The sequence below is a fragment of the Orcinus orca genome, chromosome 1, assembly GCF_937001465.1.
Source record: "Orcinus orca chromosome 1, mOrcOrc1.1, whole genome shotgun sequence".
Lineage (NCBI taxonomy): Eukaryota > Metazoa > Chordata > Mammalia > Artiodactyla > Delphinidae > Orcinus > Orcinus orca.
The window spans coordinates 49,376,442-49,401,017 of record NC_064559.1 but is presented as its reverse complement, the minus strand read 5'-3'; the positions used below and the strand labels follow the sequence as shown (position 1 = coordinate 49,401,017).

Below are 24,576 nucleotides of genomic sequence, written 5' to 3'. Positions count from 1 at the left end.
GGAATTCATGACTGAATTGAGGTATCTCACCACATTTTAGTCTTAATAATCTTTTCATAATGATCTTTCTTACCGGTAATTTAAAAGGCCAGAAATAGAAGAATGAGGAAAGAGACGACAGACAACATGAACAACCTATAAAATCACCTAAGATCCTTATCTCTATATGTCCTCTGAAGGTTCCTTTTATCCCAGCTCACTGTTTCCTCCTCTCCAGGTACCTTCCTGGCTTCCTGTTGAGATATTCTTTGGACTCCCTGAATGTGAAACTTAGCTCAGACACAAATTAGTAGGGAGGTTATTACAAGCTTGAAGGCAGGGTCAAAAATCCCTTTAAAGAAGTAATTCTATTATTAAATCATTCTCCCCAGCCCCTACTTATCACAAACCCCATTACTGAAAATTAAATGTATCCCCCACATTTATTGAAATAGAGAAATGTATTTATATTGTAATTAGAAATAGACTTAGTGGAGACATGATTGCTCTCTTTAGATATCTGAAGAGCTGTCATTTCTAGGATGAACCTCTTTTTATATCTCCCTAAGGCACAATTAAGCCTTATAAGTAGACTTAACTATAGGCCAATTGAGGGCTACTCTAGGGAAAGCATTTCTAATAAGTAGAGCAGTCAGATGGTAGGATGGAATACCTAATGAATATGAGAGATTTCTATCATTTGAACCACTCAAACTCTCAAGGAAGAGCTTAGGTATGAGTTTCCTGCATACAGTGGCCCTTTATACAAATTTTGACTTGAAAATACTTAAACCCAAAGACTTTAAATCAGATTTTCATTGATCCAGCCAAAATTGTCTACATATTTATCATATCAGACTGGATGTCATAGTCAAGGGTTTGAAACTGACACATATATTTCTTACTGACAGTAAGCTTGCTCTGGGGACTTTCCTGGTGGTGCAGTGGTTAAGAATCTGCCTGCCAATGGAGGGAACGGGGTTTGGAGCCCTTGTCTGGGAAGATTCCACATGCCGCGGAGCAACTAAGCCCGTGCACCACAACTACTGAGCCTGTGCTCTAGAGGCCACAAGCCACGACTACTGAGCCCGTGTGCTGCAGCTACTAAAGCCTGCATGCCTAGAGCCTGTGCTCCACAACAAGAAGCCACTGCAATGAGAAGCCTGTGCACCGCAATGAAGAGTAGCCCCAGCTCGCCGCAACTAGGGAAAGCCCACACGCAGCAACGAAGACCTAATGCAGCCAAAAATAAATAAATACAATAATAATTAAAAAAAAAATAAGCTTGCTCTGGGTTTATGAGATCCAGTAAAGATGGAGCCACATCAAACTTCGTCTCATATTATTCATCAGTTGACCGTCTGCCAAACGTATATTGTAGGCACTGGTCTGAACATGTGAGATAAGAGCCTCAAAATGCTCAAAATATCAGAGTAGGGTATACTTTTGGGAATCAGACAGCATATTGCTAATAAGACAACCTGTGTATGTGATTGCAAAATTCTACAGACAGTCTTAAAGAAGTTATCACTTGGTCCATATTCATAACCTACGCTTACTGCAGCTTCATATTTTCTCTTTAGCAAGGTTTGTAGGAGGACATTGTTACTCTTGCTGACATTATCTTAGAACAGGTAAGGCTATACATTGTCATACCTCTCTTTTTTCCAATAAGAAATAACCTCAAAACTGGCATGGCCCAAGATCTATGCTAAGAAAATTAAGCTTCTTTAAAATTTGACTTCCAGCAAAGTTTAATATATGTGTAACCCATGCTGCTTTGAAGTTGAATTTGTGGTTATTCCACTGAGTCTATATTAAAATAATTCCCTGGTTGTATTTATTATGCTCATTGGATTTGGTGATTTATTATTAAACTTCTTAGAGTTCATTATGTTTATTGCTCCAGTCCTCTCTGAAGGAAACTGGGGAATTGTCTTCCTCATCCTTAATTAGGAAATCATAAAATGCAATTCTGAGAACATGGGAACTGTTTTCCTTCACTCAGTAAGACTGACCCACCAAATTTATTAAATAAAAATGTCTCATGATACCAGATAAAAAGTTTTATCTTTACTATTAACATGTAAAAGGATATTCTGTTAAATAGCAAATCAGCTTTTCTCAACTCCTGGTTCCTCATTTTACATTTTTAAGGGCAGAAAGGTTATTGTTCTTTTTTTCCCTCTGCTAAAAACATACTTTTCTTTTTAAAGGACAAAATTGTGTTGTTATAAATGTCCTATTAGTGTGCTAGGACTTCTATAAGAAAATACCACAAATTGGGTGGCTTAAACAACAGAAATTTATTGTCTCACAGTTCTGGAGGCTGGAAGCCTGAGATCAAGGTGAGTGCAGGGTTGGTCTTTCTGAGGGTTGTGAAGGGAATTCTGTTACAGGCCTCTCTCCTTAGCTTGTAGATGGCCATCTTCTCCCTATATATGTCTGACTGTGTCCAATTTTCCCCTTTTTATAGGGACATCAGTCTAAGAACTTCATTTGAACTGTAAGTCTTTACAGAGTAAATTTAAGTCAAGTCATATTCTGAGGTACTGGGGGTTAGGACTCCAACATTATTTCTTTTGGGGGGACACAATACAACCCAGAACAAATGTTATCATGGAAAATATCCTACAATTTTAGTTACTTGTCCAGCAACATTTTTGATTTATTAAGAGGAGGTGGAATTATCTTTGCAACCAATTTTTCTTCTTTCTTTTTTTTCCCTACATTTTAAGCAGAGAAGATAACATGGTCTCAAAATATATACAGTAAAAATGGTCAAAACCAGAGAGAAACAGACAAGTCCATAATCGCAATGGGAGCTTTTGTTGTTGTTGTTGTTGTTGTATGAGGGCCTCTCACTGCTGTGGCCTCTCCCGCTGCGGAGCACAGGCCCCGGATGCGCAGGCCCAGCGGCCATGGCTCACGGGCCCAGCCGCTCCGCGGCACGTGGGATCCTCCTAGACCGGGGCACGAACCCGTGTCCCCTGCATCGGCAGGCGGACTCTGAACCACTGTGCCACCAGGGAAGCCCGCAATGGGAGCTTTTTATACATACCTCTTTTAGCAACTTATAGAACAAGAAGTCAAAAACTTAAGGATATAATACCAGGAAAGAATAATCAAGAAACTTGACTTAATGGACAAATATAGAACATTCTACCCAAGACTTCAGAATATACTTTCTTTTCAAGCACACATAAAACATCTACAGAAATTTGCCATAAACTGGCCCATGAAGAAAGTCTCATCAACATTCAAATGAATGAAATCATATAGACTAGATAAAATATATTATTGACCCTAATACAGGTAAGCTAGAAATGAATAATGAAAGGTAACCAGAAAATTCTCATATATTTGGAAATTTAGCACATATTCTAATAACCCATGGTCAAAGAAGAAATGATAACAAATTAGGAAATATTTTGAATTGAACAATATGAAAACGTACAATCCAATTTTGTACAATTTAGCTAAAGAAATCCTTAGAAGGAAATTTATAGCCTTAAAGCCATATAGTAGAAATGAAGAAAGACTGAAAATTAATGAGCAAGAATTCTACCCTTCTAGAGAGGTTATAAAAGGACTAAAAAATAAGTACAAGAAAAGTAGATGAGTGAAGTCAGACAGAGAAAGACAAATATCATATGATATTGCTTATATGTGGAATTTTTAAAAAAAAAGGGTACAAATGAACTTATCTACAAAACAGAAATAGAGTTACAGATGTAGAAAATAAACTTGTGGTTACCAGGAGGTAAGCGAGGGAGGGATAAATTGGAAGATTGGGATTGACATATACACATTACTATATATAAAATAGATAACTAATGGGGACCTATGGTATAGCACAGGGAACACTACTTGATACTCTGTAATGGCCTGTATGGGAGAAGAATCTGGAAAAGAGTGGATATATGTATATGTATGACAGATTCACTTTGCTGTACACCTGAAACTAACACAACATTGTAAATCATCTATACGCCAAAAAAAAAGAAAAAAAAGAAAAAAAAAAGCTACTTGCCAAGGGGCAGTGGGCAGGGGGGAAGAAAAGTAGAAGCAATGAAATAGTAAAGGTAAGAGAGAATCAGATAGAAAACACATATATAGTAGAGAATCAACAAAACAAAACAAAAAACTTAAGGACTAATAAAATTAACAAGTCTCTGGTGTGACTTTTCAAAAAAAAAAAGACAAATGTCCAATATAAGGAATGAAAAAAGAGACCACACTACAGATCCTGCACACATTAAACATATGGTAAGAGGAGGACCTAAGAAACTCCTTCAGACAGAAATTCTTAATGTCTTATTCTCTCCACTCACTAGCTCAGAGGAACTGCCCAAATTACTGCTTAAAATAGGTGGATTATTGGATAGACATTTATCCTATAGATTTCTTGGCAGCAATAATATGTGAGCCCTCTCCTAATAATTAATGCAAATGAGGGCCACAGGAAGTTCCTACAATTAAATTTGGGGGGTAATCCTCAAGTCTCCTTTAAATCAATAGTGTCTATTCTTTTTTCTCACTAAAATGTAATTAATTCTCTCAACACATAGTAAAAGAGACCAACTTTTTAGTTTCACTCTCTTTCTCGTGGAGGTGGAGTCAGTACAGGTACAAACAAAAAAGCCATTAAGAGGCCAAATGTTAGAGAAATGTAAATTAATTTGTCCCTGAATAATTAAAGTTCTTTTATTATACAAGCATAGCTTGAAATATGGAACTAAGGGGGCCATTAGCAAGAGGCTGGTAATTTTATATAGAAGTGGTAATGAACTTTAACAAATGTAACTCAGCAATATGCAACTTTTGTATTCTTAAATTACTTTTTAAACTTTGAGAGAATTTCCAGTTTTATCCTTGCATAAATCAAGATAACAGCCAATGACTTAGCACTACAGAATATTTGGGTTCAATATGGCATCACTTGTGGCTCTACATGCTCCTTACTAGACTGACATTTCCATAAAATTAGGAATACATTTATGAAAATAAGAGGCATTAGTTTTCTGTTGATAAGTATTTTTTCAGAAGCTCTGATTTAAAGTTGCTTTGGTGTGTCCAGAAGCTGAGATATATGCAGAGTTGTAGGAACAGGTTTGGCTGGTCAGGTGCTTTCTGTATGGGGCCTGTAATTCATCAGGAAAATGAAAAACTTTGAGTTTTGCTTTTTGGACAAAGCAAAAGGTACAAGAAAGTTCAAAGAATAATACAGCAAACACCCACATATCTGCTACCCAGAACTAACCAAAATTAACATTTAGTAATATTTTCTTCAGATCTCTTACTCTCTCTTTGGAGGGGAAGGGGCAAAGAAATAAAACTTTACAAATTAAGTTAAGCTCTGTATAATCTCTTTTCTGGTACTTGTCTCCTCCATCCCTCCCAGAGGCAAGCACCAGGATTTTGTTGTCTAGGCAGTGCTTTTGTTTTTAGGGCAGATTTAAATATCCATAAATAATAGTATTGTGTCTTTATTGTTTTCCAACTTCCTTTTTTCACTCAACATTTTCTAAACCTACCCATGTAAATACTTACAGCTCTGTTTCATTCATTTTAACTGCTATTTAGTACCGCATCATATGAATAAAAGACAGTTGATCTTTCCTCTTACTGATGGACATTCAGGATGTTTGCAGATTTTTGCCACTACAAATCAATTTGCGGTTAACATACATATCTATATATATCCTCGTGCATATTTGAATTTCTTAAGACCAGCGGTCTCCTACTGTGTTCATCAGGCTGCCCTATCAAGAAAATATTTGACTGCCTATCCCCAACATTTCTATATTTATCTATAAATTATATAAATGCTCTATCATACTAATATACAATATCCACTGTAAAATGTAAATTTTTTTCTTAAAAGATAAAATAAATAAATACAAAGTTCTATTATTTTCTTCCCACATCCCATTTGAACTGCTGGGGTACAGGATATGAACATGTTCACCTTTACTTATATTACTATCATTATTATTATATTATTATTATATATCTACAATACAATATAATACATTATTATTATGTTACTCTCCAAAGAACTGTACTAATTTGCATCCTTTCTAGCAGAGTATGAAAATTTCCATTTTCCTACAACCTTAATAATACTTGATATGAACAGATGCTTTAAACATTTTATTTTGAAAAAATTTTCAAACCAGAAGAAAAGTTGCTAGAATGTTACAATGACCTCCTGTATAAGCTTCATCTAGATTCACCAATTATTAATACTTTGCTACTTTTACTTTCTTTCTCTACCTCTCTCTCTTCTTTCCTCCCTCCCCTCCTTCCCTTCATATGCATTTATGTTTTATTTCCATAATTTTTTCCTGAGCCATTTAAAAATAAGTTGCAGAAAGTATGACCTGTTAGCCCCAAGTACCCCCACATGTAGATCCCAAGAACAAAGACATTCTCTTATGTAACCATGGTACAATGATCAAATTCAGGAAACGTAACATTGCTAAAGAGCTGTAACATTTCACCAATTCTCCCACTTAAGTCCTTTTTAGCAATTTTTTTTCTGACCCAGCACACATGTTGCCTTTGTCATTTCTCTTTAGTCTCTTTTAATCCTGAACAGTTCCTTAGATATTATTTTTCATGATATTGACATATTTGAAGAGTACAGGCCAGTTATTTTGTTTCCTGTTCCTAAATTTGGATTTGCTTGATGATTTACACATGATTAGATGGGGTTATGTATTTTTGGCAGGAATACTATATAAGTGATATTGTGTTCTCAGTGAATCACATCAGGAGGTTGTCAGATTTTCTTAAGTTTTGCCAATCTAATGGACAAGAAATGAAATTGCATTTTATTTTGAATTTCCTTGATTACTTATAAGGTTGAGCATCTTTTCCTTGGATATTCAAGTTACTTCTTTTAAAGTTGTTTAATAATCTTTGCCTATTTTTCTTTTGAGTTGTTTTTATTGATTCATCTGAGTTATTTATAGTCACACGAGTCATAAATGTTCTTCCAAAGTGTCACTTGTCTTTTATATTTACTTATGCTACCCTTTGTTTTACAGATCTTTAAAGTTTTAATGTAGTCTAATTCTACCAATTTTCCTTTATGATCCCTTTTGTTGTCTTGTTAAAAAAAATCTCTCTGGTGCTGTAAAGATATCTTACATTTACTTCTTACAGTTTTAACCTCTGTTTTTCATATTTAGGTATTTAATCATTTATATTATAGGGAAGAAATTTATTTTTTTCTATATGTGTATCCAGTTATCCCAACACCATTACTGAATAAGTTGACCTTTTGCCACTGATTTGTAATATCCGCTCTATCACATACTAAGAGTCTACACATGCTTAGATCTTTTTCTGGGCTCTCTGTTCTGTTTTATTAGTCTATTTGTCTATCCTTACATCAATGTAAAACTGACTTAATTACTCTAAAATGACTTGCTGTGTCATATGTCTTACTAACTACTCAGGCTACTCCTCCTCCTCTTGTTTCTTTTTATCCTCCCCAAATTATTTTGGCTGTCTGTGGTCCTTTAACTCTTCCATATACGTTTTCAAATCAGTTTTTCAAGGTCCTTAAAACATTCATATTGAGGTTTTCATTGGAAGTGCAATGACTTTACAGAGTGTTACAGATAACTTAATCTTTATGCTATTGAGTCCTTCCATCCATAAGCATGAATCTGATCTACCTTGTATTAAATCAGGTCCTATGTTATACTTTTTTTTTTTTTTTTTGCTATATGCGGGCCTCTCACTGCCATGGCCTCCCCAGTTGCGGAGCACAGGCTCCGGACGCGCAGGCTCAGCGGCCATGGCTCACGGGCCCAGCCGCTCCGCGGCATGTGGGATCTTCCCGGACCGGGGCACGAACCCGCGCCCCCTGCATCGGCAGGCGGACTCTCAACCACTGCGCCACCAGGGAAGCCCCCCTATGTTATACCCTTAAATAACATTTTATAATTGTCTCCATGAGTCCTCATATTTTACTGGCTTTTATTCCTAGAGATCACTGCTAATGTGAATGTTATCTGTTTTTGTTACATTTTAAAGTTGATTATTGCTGGTGTATAGAAATCTATTGATTTTTATAGGCTTATCTTGTGTTTAGTTCCAATGGCTTGTCTGTCCATCTTTCTTTTTTTTTTTTTTTTACTTTTTTTAGACAGATCTATCATCTACAAAGACAGTTTTGTCTTTCTTTCAAACTTTTATACTTTTTTCTTAACTTATAGCATCACATGGTTCCTCAAATAGTGTTGAGTAGTAATAATCATAATGAGAGGCATCCTTGTCTTGTTCCGGACCTTAAAGAGTTTCACCATTATGATGTTGGTTGTAGCTTCTTATTAGGTAACTGTAGCAGACATTTTTGGTACCCAGCAAAGTTCACTATAGTTCAGCTGCACCTATAGTGAACATTGTTGACTCAGGCTAACAATATCTCACCTCAAGCATATGCCATATATCTCTGGGGTTTTGTTTTCATTTTTAGTTTTCCCCGATGGGCTTCTCTGCAATAGTAGGGCTTTTCAAAAACCATAGGAGTCCACTCAGTCCTTGTGTGGAGATGCTACATAGAAGTGCTGGGCTAGAGGTTACCCCTGAATCAATGGTGAATGGGAGCTCAAGGATGGATGTCCTGGCCTCTAGTCTTTCCTTCCTCTGATGGATGATTTTTTCTATGCTTCTAAGGATCCCAGTGGTATTGAGATGTTGTGGTTTATAACAGTGATATTGATAACACATTTATATTGGCTCACCTTCTTTGCTTGTTTCATTTTCTCTGCGACCTCACTGCTGCCACCCGGAATCACCTCCCAAATAAAGTACTCAATACTTTGTTACTCGTCTGAAGCTTTGTTTTCAAGGAACTCTAAAAAAGTGTCTATTTTGTGGTTTTTATCATGAATTTCTAGTGAATTTTATTGAATATGTTTTCTATCACACCTGTTAAGAAGATCCTATGTTGCTTTTTGTTTAATTAATGTGGTCAATTACTTCAATAAAATTTCTTGATGTGGAAACACCTTTTCATTTTGGGGGATAAAAACCCTTCTAGTCAAAATGTGTTAGTTTTGTTTCACTGTTGGTTTCTTGGCTTTGGATTTTCTTTTTTCCTGCTGGATTTGATTTCCTAATATTTATTTAGGAGTTTTGAATTTATAAGTGAGATTTGGCCATACTTTTCTTTCTTTATATTATTCTAATCCAGTCTTGATATAAATTTGCCTTTTCTCTTTCATTTTCTAGGATGACTTGCATTAGTAAAGGATTATGTATTCTTTGTAGATTTAGTGTAAAGCCACATAAGCCTGAAGTCTTTTTTTTTAGGTTGAAGGAAAGAGAGTAAGGCTTCAAATAACAGATTAAATTTTAGTGGTTATTATTTTATTTTTTATCTTCTTGAGGCCATTTTGATGACTTATATTCTTCTAGAAATTTTTCCATTTCATTTAAGTTTTTAAATATATGGGCATCAATTTAATTTTTCAAAATATTTGTTCTAGTCTAGTTTTTAAATTTCCTACTGAAATGTAATTTTGCTTTTTTTCATTTCTAATGTTTTCGTGCTCTCCTTCCTTTTGCCTTTGTCCATCTTGCTAACGCTTTATCTTTTCATTTAGTGTTTTCAAAGAACCAGCTTCTCATGGTGATTTTTTTTCTGTTTTCTAGATTATTAATTTCCCCCTATCTTGATCATATTCTGGGTTAGTGGCTTTATCTGCTTCTACCTACTATTCCAGGTATACAGCTTTACATCAGCCATCTCACAGGCTGTGGTCACATATTCTTCCAGCCCAGCTGCATTTTTATTTCATTTATGCTTTGAGAATTATACTCCCAGCCACTTTTGCCAATTCTCTGACCCAGAATCCAACAACTATACACCTTTAGCCCTAATCACTGCATTTTGTTTCTATTCAGATATGGTCCATGAGGATTTATATCTTGCTTTGGAATATAGCTATATTTTAATTGTTTTCTTTTATTATATTTTATCTATCATGCACTGCCATGTATTTTGGGAGTGGTAGTTAAAGTATAAACTCACGGTACAATCTTGACTAAAAAAACAGGCAACTACAGTTTTAATTCTTTTTAGAATTTAAAACTGTTTAGAAAAACAAATAACTTTGTAGTTCCTAGAGTAAATTTTAACTAATTCTATGAACAAAACTGATCTCTTTTTTCCCCTTGGAATGTTTAAAAAACTAAAATGAAGCTATATCTGTTTAGAATATCTACTTAGGAAGTATGTAAGAATGAAGGATGAGAACCTCAACAAAAATCCAAAAACAAATGCTTAGCCCATTGGCCCAAGGATGGGTATAGAGGTAGCATGGCAGTCAGAGATGTCCAGGTCACAGAGAAATCATCTTCAGATGAAACCAGCCTGAGCCTGGGGAAGATACATCAGAAATTCAGCCTCCAGGAACTCTCCTACACTGTTGATGGGAATGTAAATTAGTGCAGCCACTATGGAGGTTTCTTAATAAACTAAAAATAGGGACTTCCCTGGCAGTCCAGTGGTTAAGACTTTGTGATTCCACTGCAGGGGGGCACGGGTTTGATCCCTGATCAGGCAACTAAAATCCCACATGCTGCACAACATGGCCAAAATAAAATAAATAAATAGATAAAATATATTAAAAAAACGAAAAATAGAGTTACTATATGATTTGGCAATCCCACTCTTGGGCATATATCTGGAGAAAACTCTAATTCAAAAAGGTACATGCACCCTGATGTTCATTGCAGCACTATTTACAATAGCCAAGACATGGAAGCAACCTAAATGCCCACTGACAGATGAATGGATAAAGAAGATGTGGTATATATACACAATAGAATACCACTCAGCCACAAAAAAAGAATGAAATAATGCCATTTGCAGCAACATAGATGGACCTAGAGATTATCATACGAAGTGAAGTCAGACAGAGAAAGACAAATATCATATGATATCACTTATATGTGGAATCTAAAAAAAATGAACTTATTTGCAAAACAGAGGCAGACTCACAGACATAGAAAACAAACTTATGGTTACCAAAGAGGAAAGGGGGGAGGGATAAATTAGGAGCTTGGGATTAACAGAAACACACTACTATGTAATAAAATAGATAAACAACAAGGTCCTACTACATAGCACAGGGAACTATATTCAACATCTTATAATAACCTATAATGGAAAAGAATTTGAACAATTACATAGATAGTATATCTGAATCACTTTGCTGTACACCTGAAACCAACACAACATTGTAAACCAACTATACTTCAATGAAAAAAAGAAAGAAATCCAGCCTCCATCTGGAAGTTCAAGAAGAGTACTTGCTACCCTCCAGAGCTGGCTATATCTTGGGTGGGGCGCTCTCAGGTAAGCAAGAGCTCCTAGTATAACTTGAGTGAGAAGATGAGGACACCTATAAAACTTACTACCACTCGTGGAGAGAAACCACCGCAGGACTCTGTCACTTCTAGTACCCATCTTGACACACAGTGTGAGGAGGAAGACCTGGAAACATATTCCTCTGAGCACTCAGAAGAGCTTCAGGGAGAGCCTATTGGGGATGATGGACATATCCTTATTGCCTTATTTGATGATGAAGACCTAGAGCCACTCTCTGGAGAAGATAGCTCCGATCAACCTAAGAACTGTGGGACAGCTTTCCAGGAGCTTACAGGACTTCAGGAGTATAAGCAGAACCATTTAGCAGAATGTTTCCACTGCTGCCGCATTTGTAGTAGGGAATTCTTCCAGGCTGCCAACCTACACGTGCACAAATTCTTTCACTCTAGGGATGGGACACAGAAGTGCCCTGAATGTCATAAAGGTTTCATCTACACAGCAGATGTGTGGAGGCACCTGTGTAACATGCACTGGATGGAACACTCAAAAATGGTTGTAGAAATGGTACCCTGAGAATCCCTGGTCCACTGCGTACCTGAACCATCACAGTTCAGATGATGGAAACAAAGAAAAGAAAGGCTCCAAACCATACACCTATCTGTCCTGTTTGTCGTAAGGGGTTCTGCAAACCAAATCTTCTATGGAAACATAAGGTGATCTATTGGCAGGACAAGCCATACAAGTGCCAAGAATGTGGCATGGCCTTTGTACCACTAGTCAGGTTAAAAAGACACCGACAAACACACTACGGAGGGCGCCCCTTCTACTGTGTTGAATGTGGAGGGACCTCCCCTGGCTGAAACCCCTGCAAGGCCATCAGCAGATTCATACAGGAGAGAAACCACACTCCTGTGCTTCCTGCGATCATTCTTTCACTGAGTCAGGCGCTCTGAGGAGGCACAATGGACTCATAGAGCAGAGTAATCCTAGCGGCTAGGACTGTTAAGTTTATCATCACCTTTTGGTTTTGTCTCCATTAAGATTTCATGTTGCCAGCTTTCCAATATAGTCATTAACTTAGTCCAGGTTTTTTCCCCAGACCCTGCTTCCTCATGGATGGCTTAAAATAAATCTAAGAACGTGGGGTTTTTTTTTTCCCCTTAGAAATGCCATAGTCATTTCTAGCAGGAGTAAAGAAGTAGGTATTTACAAGTACAGATAACAGTTTTCAATGGCAGAACTAAATGAAGTTTTTGGTTGGCAGACTCCTTATCAAGAAGCCTCTGGCTCTTTTCATAATTTGGTGCTCCGCTTGGTCCTTTAAGGACTAGTCCTTATTGGAGTTTTCCATAGTTGTAACCCCTCTGCAGGTTTGCATGCAGTTCAGGATGCAAAGGTAGACTCTTTCCTAGAGTACACTGGTAATTTGGTTAGCCTTGTCACTGTTGCAAATTTTTCAAAAAAGTATTTGTTTTTCTTAAAAGCTATGACAATACTTTAGTGAGATGAACTTGTACTTTTTTCAAACTCCATATACCACTTTATAATTACAAGAATAATTGTTACCTTTATAAGAGAGAACATGACTAAGTTAACATGTTAATTTAACATGACTAATTATAAATTAATTTACTAATTTATACTCGTAATAAATTCATTTCAGCATTTGAAGAAATATGTTTATCCCTTTGGAGTATGAATTGTCTTAGTCATCTTCTGTGTGATTTTCCCTCTGTAAAATCCCCTAAAAGATAGTCTTTGATGAGGATTACTTTGTAAGTCTGTTGTAGCCCTTTCCTATTGTAACTGACTTAAGTTCCTGGGTATTGGTGCTGGACACATATTTGGAAGAGGAATCTAACAGAGATTCTTAATTCCTGTCCAGTTGATGGGCTTTATAAGGTCTGTGACTCTGAAATCATAACACAAAACATCAATAATGTGGGTTTTTTGGATAGGCTCCATAGCTTTCACTGAATTCTCCAAAAGCCTGTGATTCAAGGAAAGGTTCAGAACTGCTTTAAAAGATTTTGGGAATGACTTCCAGACTCATCACTCTAGTTTCATCTTTAGTTCTTTACCGCTTCTCTTCAGGACTGCTGTATCATTACAAAAGTATCATCTTTAATATGCCTCTAATAAATGCTTTCTTTTACATTTGTGAAAATATTGGCAGTAATCTCTTTTGCATGGTGTAAGGGTGTTTTAAGATCTTTTGAAATATGATGGAAGGAGAAAAATTTGGAAAATTGCATGCTAAGATTGAAAACTTTTTTTTCTTTTATATTTGCCCAGATAATAAGTGGCAATGGTAGAAAACAAGTTATAATAAGGAGTAATGGTGCTGGAAAGACTTGAAAGCTTAAGTACATCATTTAATTGAGATGGAAATGGGAATTATGAATGGCTCTTAGAAGACAGAAACAGCTATAGATCGAGAATTGAAGCAATTCTAAAATTAAAGCAATGTTATTAGTATAAAAAGAAAATGTAAAAATTTTCATTTCTGAGATCTAAGTATTTTATTTAAATCTACCATAACTTCTGAAATTAATAGAGCTAATTAAAGTTATGACTGTTAGTGACTTTAAAGATTAGAAATCAAACTTCACACAAAAATGAAAAAGAGGATCTGGTAGAATGAAAAGAACTCTGGACTGCCGTTAAAAGCTGTGTAACTTGCAGCTTTCTCCCTTGCAAAATAAGTGATCTCTAAGGCCCGCTGTAGTGCCAAAGTTTCTTTAAGTGACAGGAAAATTATACTTTCACTGACCTTTCAGCTACCTTAAGTGAAAAATTGTTTATCACTTAATATTCATAGTTGTAAGAAGACCCCTGATACTATTTGTTGCGCATCAGGGTAGTAAGCTGAATGATGGCCATCTAAAGATATCGCGTGGATAGATGTTACCTTCTCAGGAAAAAGGGTCTTTGCAGATGTGATTAAGGATTTTGAGATGGGGAGATTTCCTGGATTATTCAACTGGGCCCTAAATGCCATCATAGTGTCCTTATAAAGAGAGGCAGACAAAGATTTGACAGAAAAGGAGGAGACATTGTGACTATGGAGACAGAGATTGGAAGGATGCAGCCACAAGCCAAAGAAGCCGGCAGCTGCCAGAAGCCGGAAAAGAGAAGGAATGGATTCTCCCCTAAAGCCTTAAGAGGGAACTCAGCCCTAAAGACACTTTGATTTTAGCTCTAATTTCAGACTTCTGGCTTCCAGACTACTGAGAAAGTAAATTCTGTTGTTTTAAGCCACTGAGGTTGTGGTACTTTGTTACAGCAGCCACAGGAAACTAATACAAGTGGTTTAAACACACACCCACACAGACATCCAGGCATCATGATTGTGAACATCGTTATACTGGGGGAAACAAGATGCACACTAACTACACTTCTGCGTTGTCTGTTTCGAGTTATAGATGTTCCAGGCTGACATAAATAATTACATATCAATTTCCAGATGGATGTCTTATGATTCGAGGAGCACTTGGAGGGTGCCTCTCCCAAATATCTCCTTCCGTTGACGCCTACAATCCCTTTTTAATTTTTTAAAATTTTTTGGTTTTTTTATACAACTTTTAAAGGTTACTTTCCATTTACAGGTATTACAAAATATTGGCTATATTCCCAGTGTTGTACAATACATCCTTGAGCCTGTCTTACACACAACAGTTTGTACCTCCCCCTAAAATCCCTTTTTTAAGACATACCTCCACAGTCTCCAAATGGAAAAGCTTTAGGTATCTATATATTTCATGTCACTTTCTTCCCGGAAACATGAGCTGAGGATGACCCAACAGGAGCTTCAGTTGCCGCACAAATGTGTCCACATCACCATCTTCTTAAAAGTCCCCATTAACCCCCTCATTCTTTGGAGATAGGGGTTGGAAAGTGAGAGTGGGAAAGAGAAATGGGAAAATGCTAGCTGTGGTATTTACAGAAGGCCTAGGGCAGGGAAGTGGGAACAAAAAGAAATTAGGAATAAGAGCCAGTGGTCAGAGTGGAAAGAGCACTGACTCTGCCCAGTGAGCCCAGGGAGAAACCTGGGGCCAATCCTTGGTTCCCACGCCCTCCCCTACCCCAAGGCTGAGCCAGCACAGCTCCACAGATCTGACTTGGTATTCTGATTCTGTGCTTAGGAGCTCTGTGACCTTGGACGTGTTGCTTAATCTTTGCACTCCTTTGTTTCCTTACCTGCAAAATGCAGATAATAATACTTCCTTCACAGGATTGTGTTCTACACTCTAGAGAACTAGAGATTTCCCCCCTTTCTGGGAAGATCATGCATTGATTCACTTATCTCCATGGAGTAGGAATTGCAGTATTCCAGAAACAAGGGCAAGCAAAAGGGTTAGTGTCCAGATATTATGCTAGTGTCCAGATATTATGCACAATGCTTCTGCCCCCTTCCCAGAGGGTCTATCTTGCTGGGCCCTAGGGTTAGGACAGTTCACTTGGCAATGGGGCCTATGACAGAGATGTACACCAGCTGAGCTTCTGCCAACCTTAACAGTGACCTGAGGCGGGGGGGGGAGGGATGACAGGAAGTGGAGATGCTTTTCAACCCCTCTGTCAATTTCCTTAGGGCAGAAATCAGGGCTCAGGGTGACATCGAGTGACTGCTCTCTAATTCATTAGGGGCAAGTTGTTCTCTAGCGTTTGTGACCTATTCCTGGGTCACAAATTGCCAACCAAAACTTATCATCTTAAAACAACAAGTATTGATTATTTTACACAGTTTCCAAGAGCCAGGAATTTGGGAGCCACTTTGCTGGATGCTTGTGGCTGCAGGTCTCTCATGAGGTTTCAGTCAAGCAGTGGGCAGGTCTGCAGTCACCTGAACTCTCGACTGGGGCTAGAGGATCCCCTACGAGCTCACTGATGTGGCGGTTAGCAGCAGATTTCAGTTCCTCACCACATGGGTTCTTCTGTAAGGCTACTCACAGCATGGTAGCTGGTTTCCCCCATAGTGAGTGATGAGAGGGAGAGAGAGAGGGAGACAGACAGAGGAGAGCTGTAGAAGCCAGAGTGCCTTTTATGATCTAGCCTTAGAAGTTGTGCGCCAACATTTCCGCTTTATTCTATTCATTAGAACCAAGTCACTAAGTCTAGCCCACATGAAAGAGGAAATATTAGGCTCTACTTCTTGAAGGGAGGAGTGTTAAAGAATTGTGGGCATATTTTTATTAAAACTTTTAAAATTCTTTTTTTAAATTTCAGTTTATGGAGGTATAATTGACATATAAAATTGTAAGATACTTAAGGTCTACAATGTGGTGATTTAATATATGCATACATTGTGAAAGGATTCCCCTCATCTAGTTAATTAACATATCCGTCACCTCGCATATTTATCTTATTTTTTTTCTTTTGGTGAAAACATTTAAGTTCTACTCTCTTAGCATATTCCAATTATACAATACAGTGTTATCAACTATAGTCGCCATGTTTTACATAAACCCTCAGATCTTATTCGTCTTATAGCTGAAAGTTTGTACCCTTTGACCGACATCTCCCCAATTCTCCCACCCCCGAGTCCCTTGTCATCACCATTCTACTCTGTTTCTACGAGCTCAACTTTTTTAGTTTCCACATATAAGGATATCATACAGTGTTTGGCTCTCTCTGTCTGACTTATCTCACTTAGCATAATGTTCTCAACATTTCTACCCATGTTGTTACAAACAGTAGGATTTCCTTCATTGTCATCGCTGAAATAATATTCCACTGCATACATATACCACATCTTCTTTACCCATTTACCTGTTGATGGACACTTATGTGGATATATTTTTTAAACCACCACAATGATGGAAAATAAAAATGTAAGCAAGCATGATTTCTAAACCAAAAGGCAGGGGATTTGCTGCATGTTCTCCTTGTTGCAGGTTTGCAACCTATTTCTTGGAAGGGGTACACAGACTCTAGTGATTTAGTGACCCTTGCTTAACAATAATAGGCAAAGCTAAGATCTATTAATCTCACCTGCTTTCCTGGAAAGGAAAATTGTTGCAGACCCCACATGGGAATATTTCTCAAGGGTCTCCCATAACAGACCGGATTAATTGGGATAATGAATGTAGTCTCTGACCCCTAAAAATTGTTCACTAAATAGAAGTTATTATCCCGTCATCAAGCCTAATTGACTACACCTTTGAAATCTCAGGCATCTTCTCATTTAATGTATTATCCCCACCTGTCCTTGATTTCATCTGAACTATCAGACAGAATCCTTGCTTCCCTCCTGTTTTTCTTTAAATCTCAATCATAGGTTATGTTTTATAGACACTCCATTCACTCATTGAGCCAATCTACTAACAGCCTGACACTCCTGAGATGAGTCAGTGAAACTCTGAGCCAATTTGACTGAGGAGAAAACAAGGAAAAGGAAGATTTTAAAATATTATCCAGCCATAGTGGAAAAATTTTAATTATACTGGCATGATTTTATACAGAATGGAAAGAGGGCAATTGATATAAAAAATGAGCTTCCCTCTCAACTTTAAAAAGATGCCTTTTTCTCTTTTGATGAAACATTGAGTCATTCTATCTCTGGCAATATTTTCATGGGTAATTGAGTCTGTAGTTCATAGTCTAGTTCTGAGCCTAGCAATGACATCTGCTTGAGTATTTTAGCAATTAAATTGATGCTTTACACAAAATTTCCTTCCAAGTAAGATTTTTTAAGGCCTACTTGGAACTCCTGGGTGATCTATTGTGTTCATATTGGGGGTACTATAGCTGCTCAGTGTGTGCATTTGGTTTATAAAATGTTGTGTAAATGCTGAGTGCCAAGATTCATTGCTGCTGTATTTTTCTGTGTCCAGCATAGGCACAGAATGTTTCTTTCCTCAGTGAGATTAAGTAATGGTAGGTCTTCAGGGAACCATCGTTCCTTTAGATTCAATTCCTTCCCTCTGACCAGGTTACTGACAGCTTTTCAAAGGAATTAATGATTAACAGCTGCCATCCCAGGGTCTCCCACACCCATTCTTAAGTAATTCACAGGTCTCCTTCCTAGAGTCACACCGTGGTTTCTGCTGTGCTGTGTTTCAAACTTTATCTTCCCTTGAATTTATGACCATCCACTTTGAAAACGCATGTTATCAAGAATTTCAGGGTATTCTCTGTACCAAACAGAAGCAGTTAGCTCTGTGGTTAAGAACACAGTCTCTGGAGCCAGGATGTCAAATCATTATTATGCTACTTTCTAGTTACGATATCTTGGGCAATATAACTTTTTTGTCTCTTGATTTCTGCATCTTAAAAATAGAATGTCTCTTGTACTGCAATGTTCATTGCAGCACTATTTACAATAGCCAGGAAATGTAAGCAACCTAAATGTCCATCGACAGATGAATGGATAAAGAAGATGTGGCACATATATACAATGGAATATTACTCAGCCATAAAAAGAAAGGAAACTGAGTTATTTGTAGTGAGGTGGATGGACCTAGAGTCTGTCATACAGAATGAAGTAAGTCAGAAAGAGAAAAACATATACCGTATGCTAACACATATGTGGAATCTAAAAAATAATGGTTCTAATGAACCTAGGGGCAGGACAGGAATAAAGATGCAGACATAGAGAATGGACCTGAGGTCACAGTGCAGGGGAAGGGTAAGCTGGGACGAAGTGAGAGAGTAGCATTGACATATACACACTACCAAATGTAAAACAGATAGCTAGTGGGAAGCACCCACATAGCACAGGGAGATCAGCTCGGTGCTTTGTGACCACCTAGAGGGGTGGGATAGGGAGGGTGGGAGGGAGGCTCAAGAGGGAGGGGATATAGGGATATATGTATATATATAGCTGATTCACTTTGTTATACAGCAGAAACTAACACACCATTGTAAAGCAATTATACGCCAATAAAGATGTTAAAAAATACATAGAAAAAAATAGAATGTGTCTTGATTTCTTCATCTTAAAAACAGAATAGAATAGAAAGGCTTACTTTAAAAATGAAACAGTTAATACATGAGAAACACTTAAAACAGTTCCTGGCACTGTAAGTGCCAACTCTTATCCAAAGGATGTGGATCATGGTGACTGTAGACTCTGGTGAATACATTAGGAGAATTTTTATTAAGTGAAAACTTACAAATGAACAGTTTTACTGGGCATATCCAAATTAACTCTGGCAAACTAAACAGTGGAAACAGCACTAGTCCAGAGAGAAATGTTAAATTTCTTCTATCACAATGAGGGCCCTGCTCTGATTTTAAATTACATACTAGGGAAGTAAGATTTGAGGTACAGTGGGTGTATAGAAAACCAGAAAAGTAGCTCAGCATCGCTTGCAGGCAACAATCTGAGCCAGAATAACCAGTATTCCAGCATTGATTCTTCTTCAAATAGAGGATTCAACTGCCTCTAATTTGGAAGGACAGACTATTGGGCAGAATGTGTGTCAAGCCAGCCTGCAGCTGGTTGATTTCTCTGCTGGCCACTCCATGTGTTGCTGCCTTCTACGTGCAGCAATGGAATGGCCCTGTGACTATGGCAACAGGATTGCTCCCCCCCCCCCCCCGCCCCCGCCCACCCCGCAATACCTACTCAGCATGACGCTTGCAGCTGATGTAGTGAGAAAAGACTGTTTGGGACAATTTTCCTTTAAAAAAAAAAAGTGACTTCTTTATGTAATAAGCACTGAAGGATTAATGAAGTTCTCTTCGGCATATTATATAATATTCAGTACATTATACACCCTTATATTTCCAGAAACACAGTACACAGCTCCAAATGTACCCAGCACAAGCTAAACTAGTTGGCCTATTAACTCACACTCTCATTCCAAAAGTATAACCACCTGGAAGCCATACCTAGATGCTGCATCTCATCTGCAGAAATGAACTTATGGGACACTTCAAAACTTGCTTGCCAGTTTGAGTCTACCATATCCAACTCAGGAGATGTTCCAGTAGTTTGTGCCTATTTTAAGTCTAGTTCTATTGTGATCTCATCCATATTGCCCATTTCTTATTCCTCTATTATTTGTTTATTAAATAATAAAATTTAAGCATCACCAATATATTAATTATACTAGTGGTCCCAACTTAGCTGTGCACCAGAACACATGGGAAGCTTTACAAATCAGATTGCAAGGGGGCTTCCCTGGTGGCACAGTGGTTAAGAATCCTCCTGCCAATGCAGGGGACATGGGTTCGAGCTCTGGTCTGGGAAGATCTCACATGCCGTGGAGCAACTAAGCCCATGCACCACAACTACTGAGCTCCAGAGCCTGCGAGCCACAACTCCTAAAGCCTGAGTTCCTGGAGCCAGTGCTCTACAACAAGAGAAGCCACTGCAATGAGAAGCCCGCACACCACAATGAAGAGTAGTCCCCGCTCACAGCAACTAGAGAAAGCCCGCGTGCAGCAACAGACCCAACGCAGCCAAAAATAAATAAATAAAATAAATAATAATAAAATAAAATAAAATTAGATTGCAAGATGCACTACAGACCTGTATCAATATTCAAGGCTAGGATTCAGCAAGTTTGTATGGTTAACAAACATCCCAGGTGATTTCTATACAGCCATTCTATGAACTGGTTTGGGGAACAACCACCTTAAGAAATTACAGGCCAAACCCAAAATTTTAATTAGGAAAAGCTCTACTAACAACCACCTTAAGAAAAACGGAACACAAAGAAACGGAAGAGTAACTTCAGTTTTCAAATATTTCATTGACTACCCAGAAAAAAGTATACTATCCTTTGCTATCTTCATAGTCACAGGGTTATGGCTGATTCTTATGACTTTGCTACCAATCTAATGCTTTTGAATTCAAAGCTCTTCTCCTGGGAGACTGATGCTCACCCTTACTACCCCGTTATTATCATTCCTATTTTGCCAATTCAGATGCAGAAGCTGAATTCAAGGTCACATCACTGGTGAATATGGAGATGGATGGATTAGGAACCCAACAACTGGCTCTCCAGCCAGACCCAGAACTGGCTAACTCTGTCGTTTGGACACGCAGATCTATCTGAGTCAACACACAAAACCTGCAGGCATGCTGTCAGAGCTCTAAGGTTACCTCTGTCAAACAAGGCATGACGCATATAGCAGTTCTCCCTGGACTCCACGTGTCAAGCGTAAGAACACCATTTAGCAGTCACTCCCTGGGTCCAAATCAGCTGAAATTCAAGTGAAATTCAGATTTGGCAGATTTGGGTGGCGATTTTAGGAATATAGCAAAGATATCCTCAGAAGGAGAGTGCAATACCTTTTTGTGGAGTGCCTTCTTTAACTTTGGTAAGATGAGAAGTGTCGTTTACCTGCGTGCGTCAACGGAACTCTGTGAAGTCACGGATTCCTCCCGCTTGAGGTCCAGAGCTAAGAACTACTGACTTTTAAACTATACAAAATCAATGTATGTAGCAGTACATCTCTAAGGATGGCTGTTAGTAATGCAAATTTCGGTTAACCTTGTTCGAGAATAACTGCGAGTCACGTAGGTTTGCAAACCTGTTTTTAATGACGGTGAAACAAGCTGATTGCACTTGGGCAAGGGGTCCTTTATTTTATTTACTTCACATTGGAGCTCTTGATCCTGGCAAGTTTAAATGAATCTAAAAGGCTTCCCGAACCATGGTCAAGCCCATAGGGAGAAATTTTGTATATGTCTCTGTAAATGGGCAGATTCCTCTGTAAATATAGCATGTGATTGAAGCTCCCAGGGTGGAAACAGGAGAAGAGGTAGCCAGAGAGGAGGCACCTGTGAATTTTGCGGCTGAGACTCTGATTAGTTCCAGTTAGTAAGCTCCACTGTGAAGAGAAGCGGGCTTCTTCTTTTTCAGAGGCTAAGGCTGTTCTGGATTTCTAGGATAACTAGGTCCCAAATATAGGACATAAACGCCCCTCTCTTTAAGATAAAGGCCGTCTCTAATTCAAAGCCATGACTCAGACATTCCCCAGGGTAAAGTCATTTCGTTAGGAAAGTGAAATGCTGAGCCATTCGGATGGGTTTGAGTTACCCCCAGGTATAATTTGCTGCTTTGGAAGATTCCTCCATAGAGACCACATCTGGGGATTCCTTTATTTACATAAAAACAGAAAAGTACCTTTCTCTAGACAGGACCAGCCCGGACCTTCTCGGTATTTGCACATGGCTTTGAGGGCAGAATGGGCTAGTTTTTTTCGTCACTGCATCCGAGGTCGGCCATGTCTTCACCTTCCCTGAGAGTCAGCTGATGGAGCCCTCACTCGTCCGAGGAGGAGGGGATGGGCTCCTTCTTGCAGCTGCGGTGCTTGGCTCGGTGTCTTTGGAGGTGGTTGGAGCGGGTGAAGGCCTGGCCGCAGTCCTCACACTGGTAGGGCCTCTTCCCGTTGTGCACTCGAATGTGCTGGGCCAGCTCCGAGGCAATACGGAAAGCCCTGCCGCACTCGGCGCAGAGGAAGCCCTTCTTCCCGGAGTGGATCTGTTGGTGCCGCTTCAGGGTGGAGGAGCGCGCAAAGGCCTGGCCACACTGCGCGCAAGGAAAGGGCCTCTCGCCCGTGTGGATGCGCTGGTGGCGCGTGAGGCGCGAGGGCTGCGCGAAGGCCACGCCGCAGTCAGCGCACTTGAAGGGCCTCTGGCCCGTGTGCAGCGTCTGGTGCTCGATCAGGTTGGAGGATTTGGTGAAGCACTTGCCGCAGGTGGGGCAGGGGAAGGGCCGCTCACCCGAGTGCACGCGTTGGTGCTCCATCATCCGACTGGCCACGGCGAACTCCCGGTCGCAGGTGGGGCAGCGGAAGGGCTTCTCGCCCAGGTGCGTGCGCTGGTGGCGCAGCAGCGACAGCGGCTTGTTGAAGGTCAGGCCGCACTCGGCACACGGGAAGGGCTTGTCGGTGCTGTGCATGTTGCGCTGGTGTTTGCGCAGGTCGGAGGAGCGCACGAAGGCCTTGCCGCAGTCCGGGCAAGGGTAGGGTTTCTCGCCCGTGTGTGTGCGGATGTGCTTGCGGTGGTCCGAGGACCACGTGTAGGCTTTGTCGCAAAAGGGGCACCGGTAGGGTCGTTCGCCCGAGTGCACGCGCTGGTGCTGCTGGAGAGTGCCCCGGTGGGAGTACACCTTCCCGCACAGCTCGCACGCGTAGGGCTTGGCGCCAGGCGGCTTCTGGAAGGCCTGCCCGCCCCACCGGCGCTTGTGGGGACACGCCTCCCTCTGCCCGCCCTCCCCGGCGCCCGCCGGGTTCTGGTCCTTAAAGCCCTTCCGCACTTTGGCCAGCGCCTCCGCTGCCAGGTTGGCTGGGGTGGCCGACCCCTGGGCTGGTATATGTGTCTCCTGCGTGGACGGGTCCCAACTGCCCGCCGCCTTGGGGACACAAGCTGGAGAGGAGCTGTCTGGGGACTTGTCTACCCCTTTCTGTGCACAGAAATATCTTCCAGAACCAGGGAAGTTGGATGGGATACCTAGAGCAGTGTCCAGGTTTGCCCTCCAGTCTCCATCATTGCCAGCAGGTAATGGGTCCCTAGGAGGTTGCACCTGACCGAACCCCTTGTGTGAGAAGCTGCTGGGGAGGCCACTGGGAGTTGTGCTTGCTCTGGGGGAGTCCTGAGTCAGGGTGATCTTTGACTCGTCTCTTTCCCAGCTGGCCTTCTTCCTAGGCATTGCCATGGGTTTCTTCCCCACGACTCCTGCACTAAAGGAGTCAGAGAATTTCTCTTCCTTTTTGTGGAACGGATGCTGCCGTGGCAAGTCAGTTTTGTCCTGAGTCCCTTGGGAGCTGAGCCTTGAATGGGCCCACTGACCAGTGTCACCAGTGCCCTCTTTGTCTCCTGCCTGTCCATGGTCCTCATCCTCACTCTCCAAGTTCATGCGTAGCATCCGGGGGTCATAGCTGCAGAGAGGAGATGCCTCACCCTGTCCATCCTGGGGGTCCACCTGTGCCATATGTGCAGGCCCTTCTGTCCCTGCTTCTCCGACACAGACCTTTGACTTGGCTCAAGATACCTGCAAAAAGGAAAATCACAAAGAATGGACTTAATCACCTTCACGGCCACGGGGACTGAGTTCTCACTACAGATCTGTGTCCAGCTGGTAGCCGTTCCAGCCACATTGCTGCCCCTCACAGGCGAAGGAGGAGCTGGGCCCTGCTGAGAACTCCACAGTCACCCTTAATCCTTTGGAGGTCCCACTTGCCCGAAGCCCCAGGAGACAATGTTGTCAGGATGGCAAGCGTGGGGCATTTGTTGAGTGCCAGCTGTGCCCTGCCCTGCCCTTGCCAGGGGCTCAAACACTAAC

The 24,576-nt window shown here is 40.1% G+C and overlaps 1 protein-coding gene across 2 annotated transcripts in view; it reads right to left on the bottom strand.

The window, feature by feature from the left end:
- Positions 1 to 24,576, bottom strand: part of ZNF648 (zinc finger protein 648) — a 41,259-nt gene that overhangs the window by 13,558 nt on the left and 3,125 nt on the right. Inside the window, exon 2 of one of the 2 annotated variants that reach the window (XM_049713267.1) lies at positions 21,579 to 24,285. In XM_049713267.1, the coding sequence (XP_049569224.1) occupies positions 22,555 to 24,225 (1,671 nt within the window). In that variant the 5' untranslated portion in view covers positions 24,226 to 24,285 and the 3' untranslated portion in view covers positions 21,579 to 22,554. The remainder of the gene's footprint in view (positions 1 to 21,578; positions 24,286 to 24,576) is intronic. The other variant, XM_004269829.3, reaches the window with a different exon arrangement.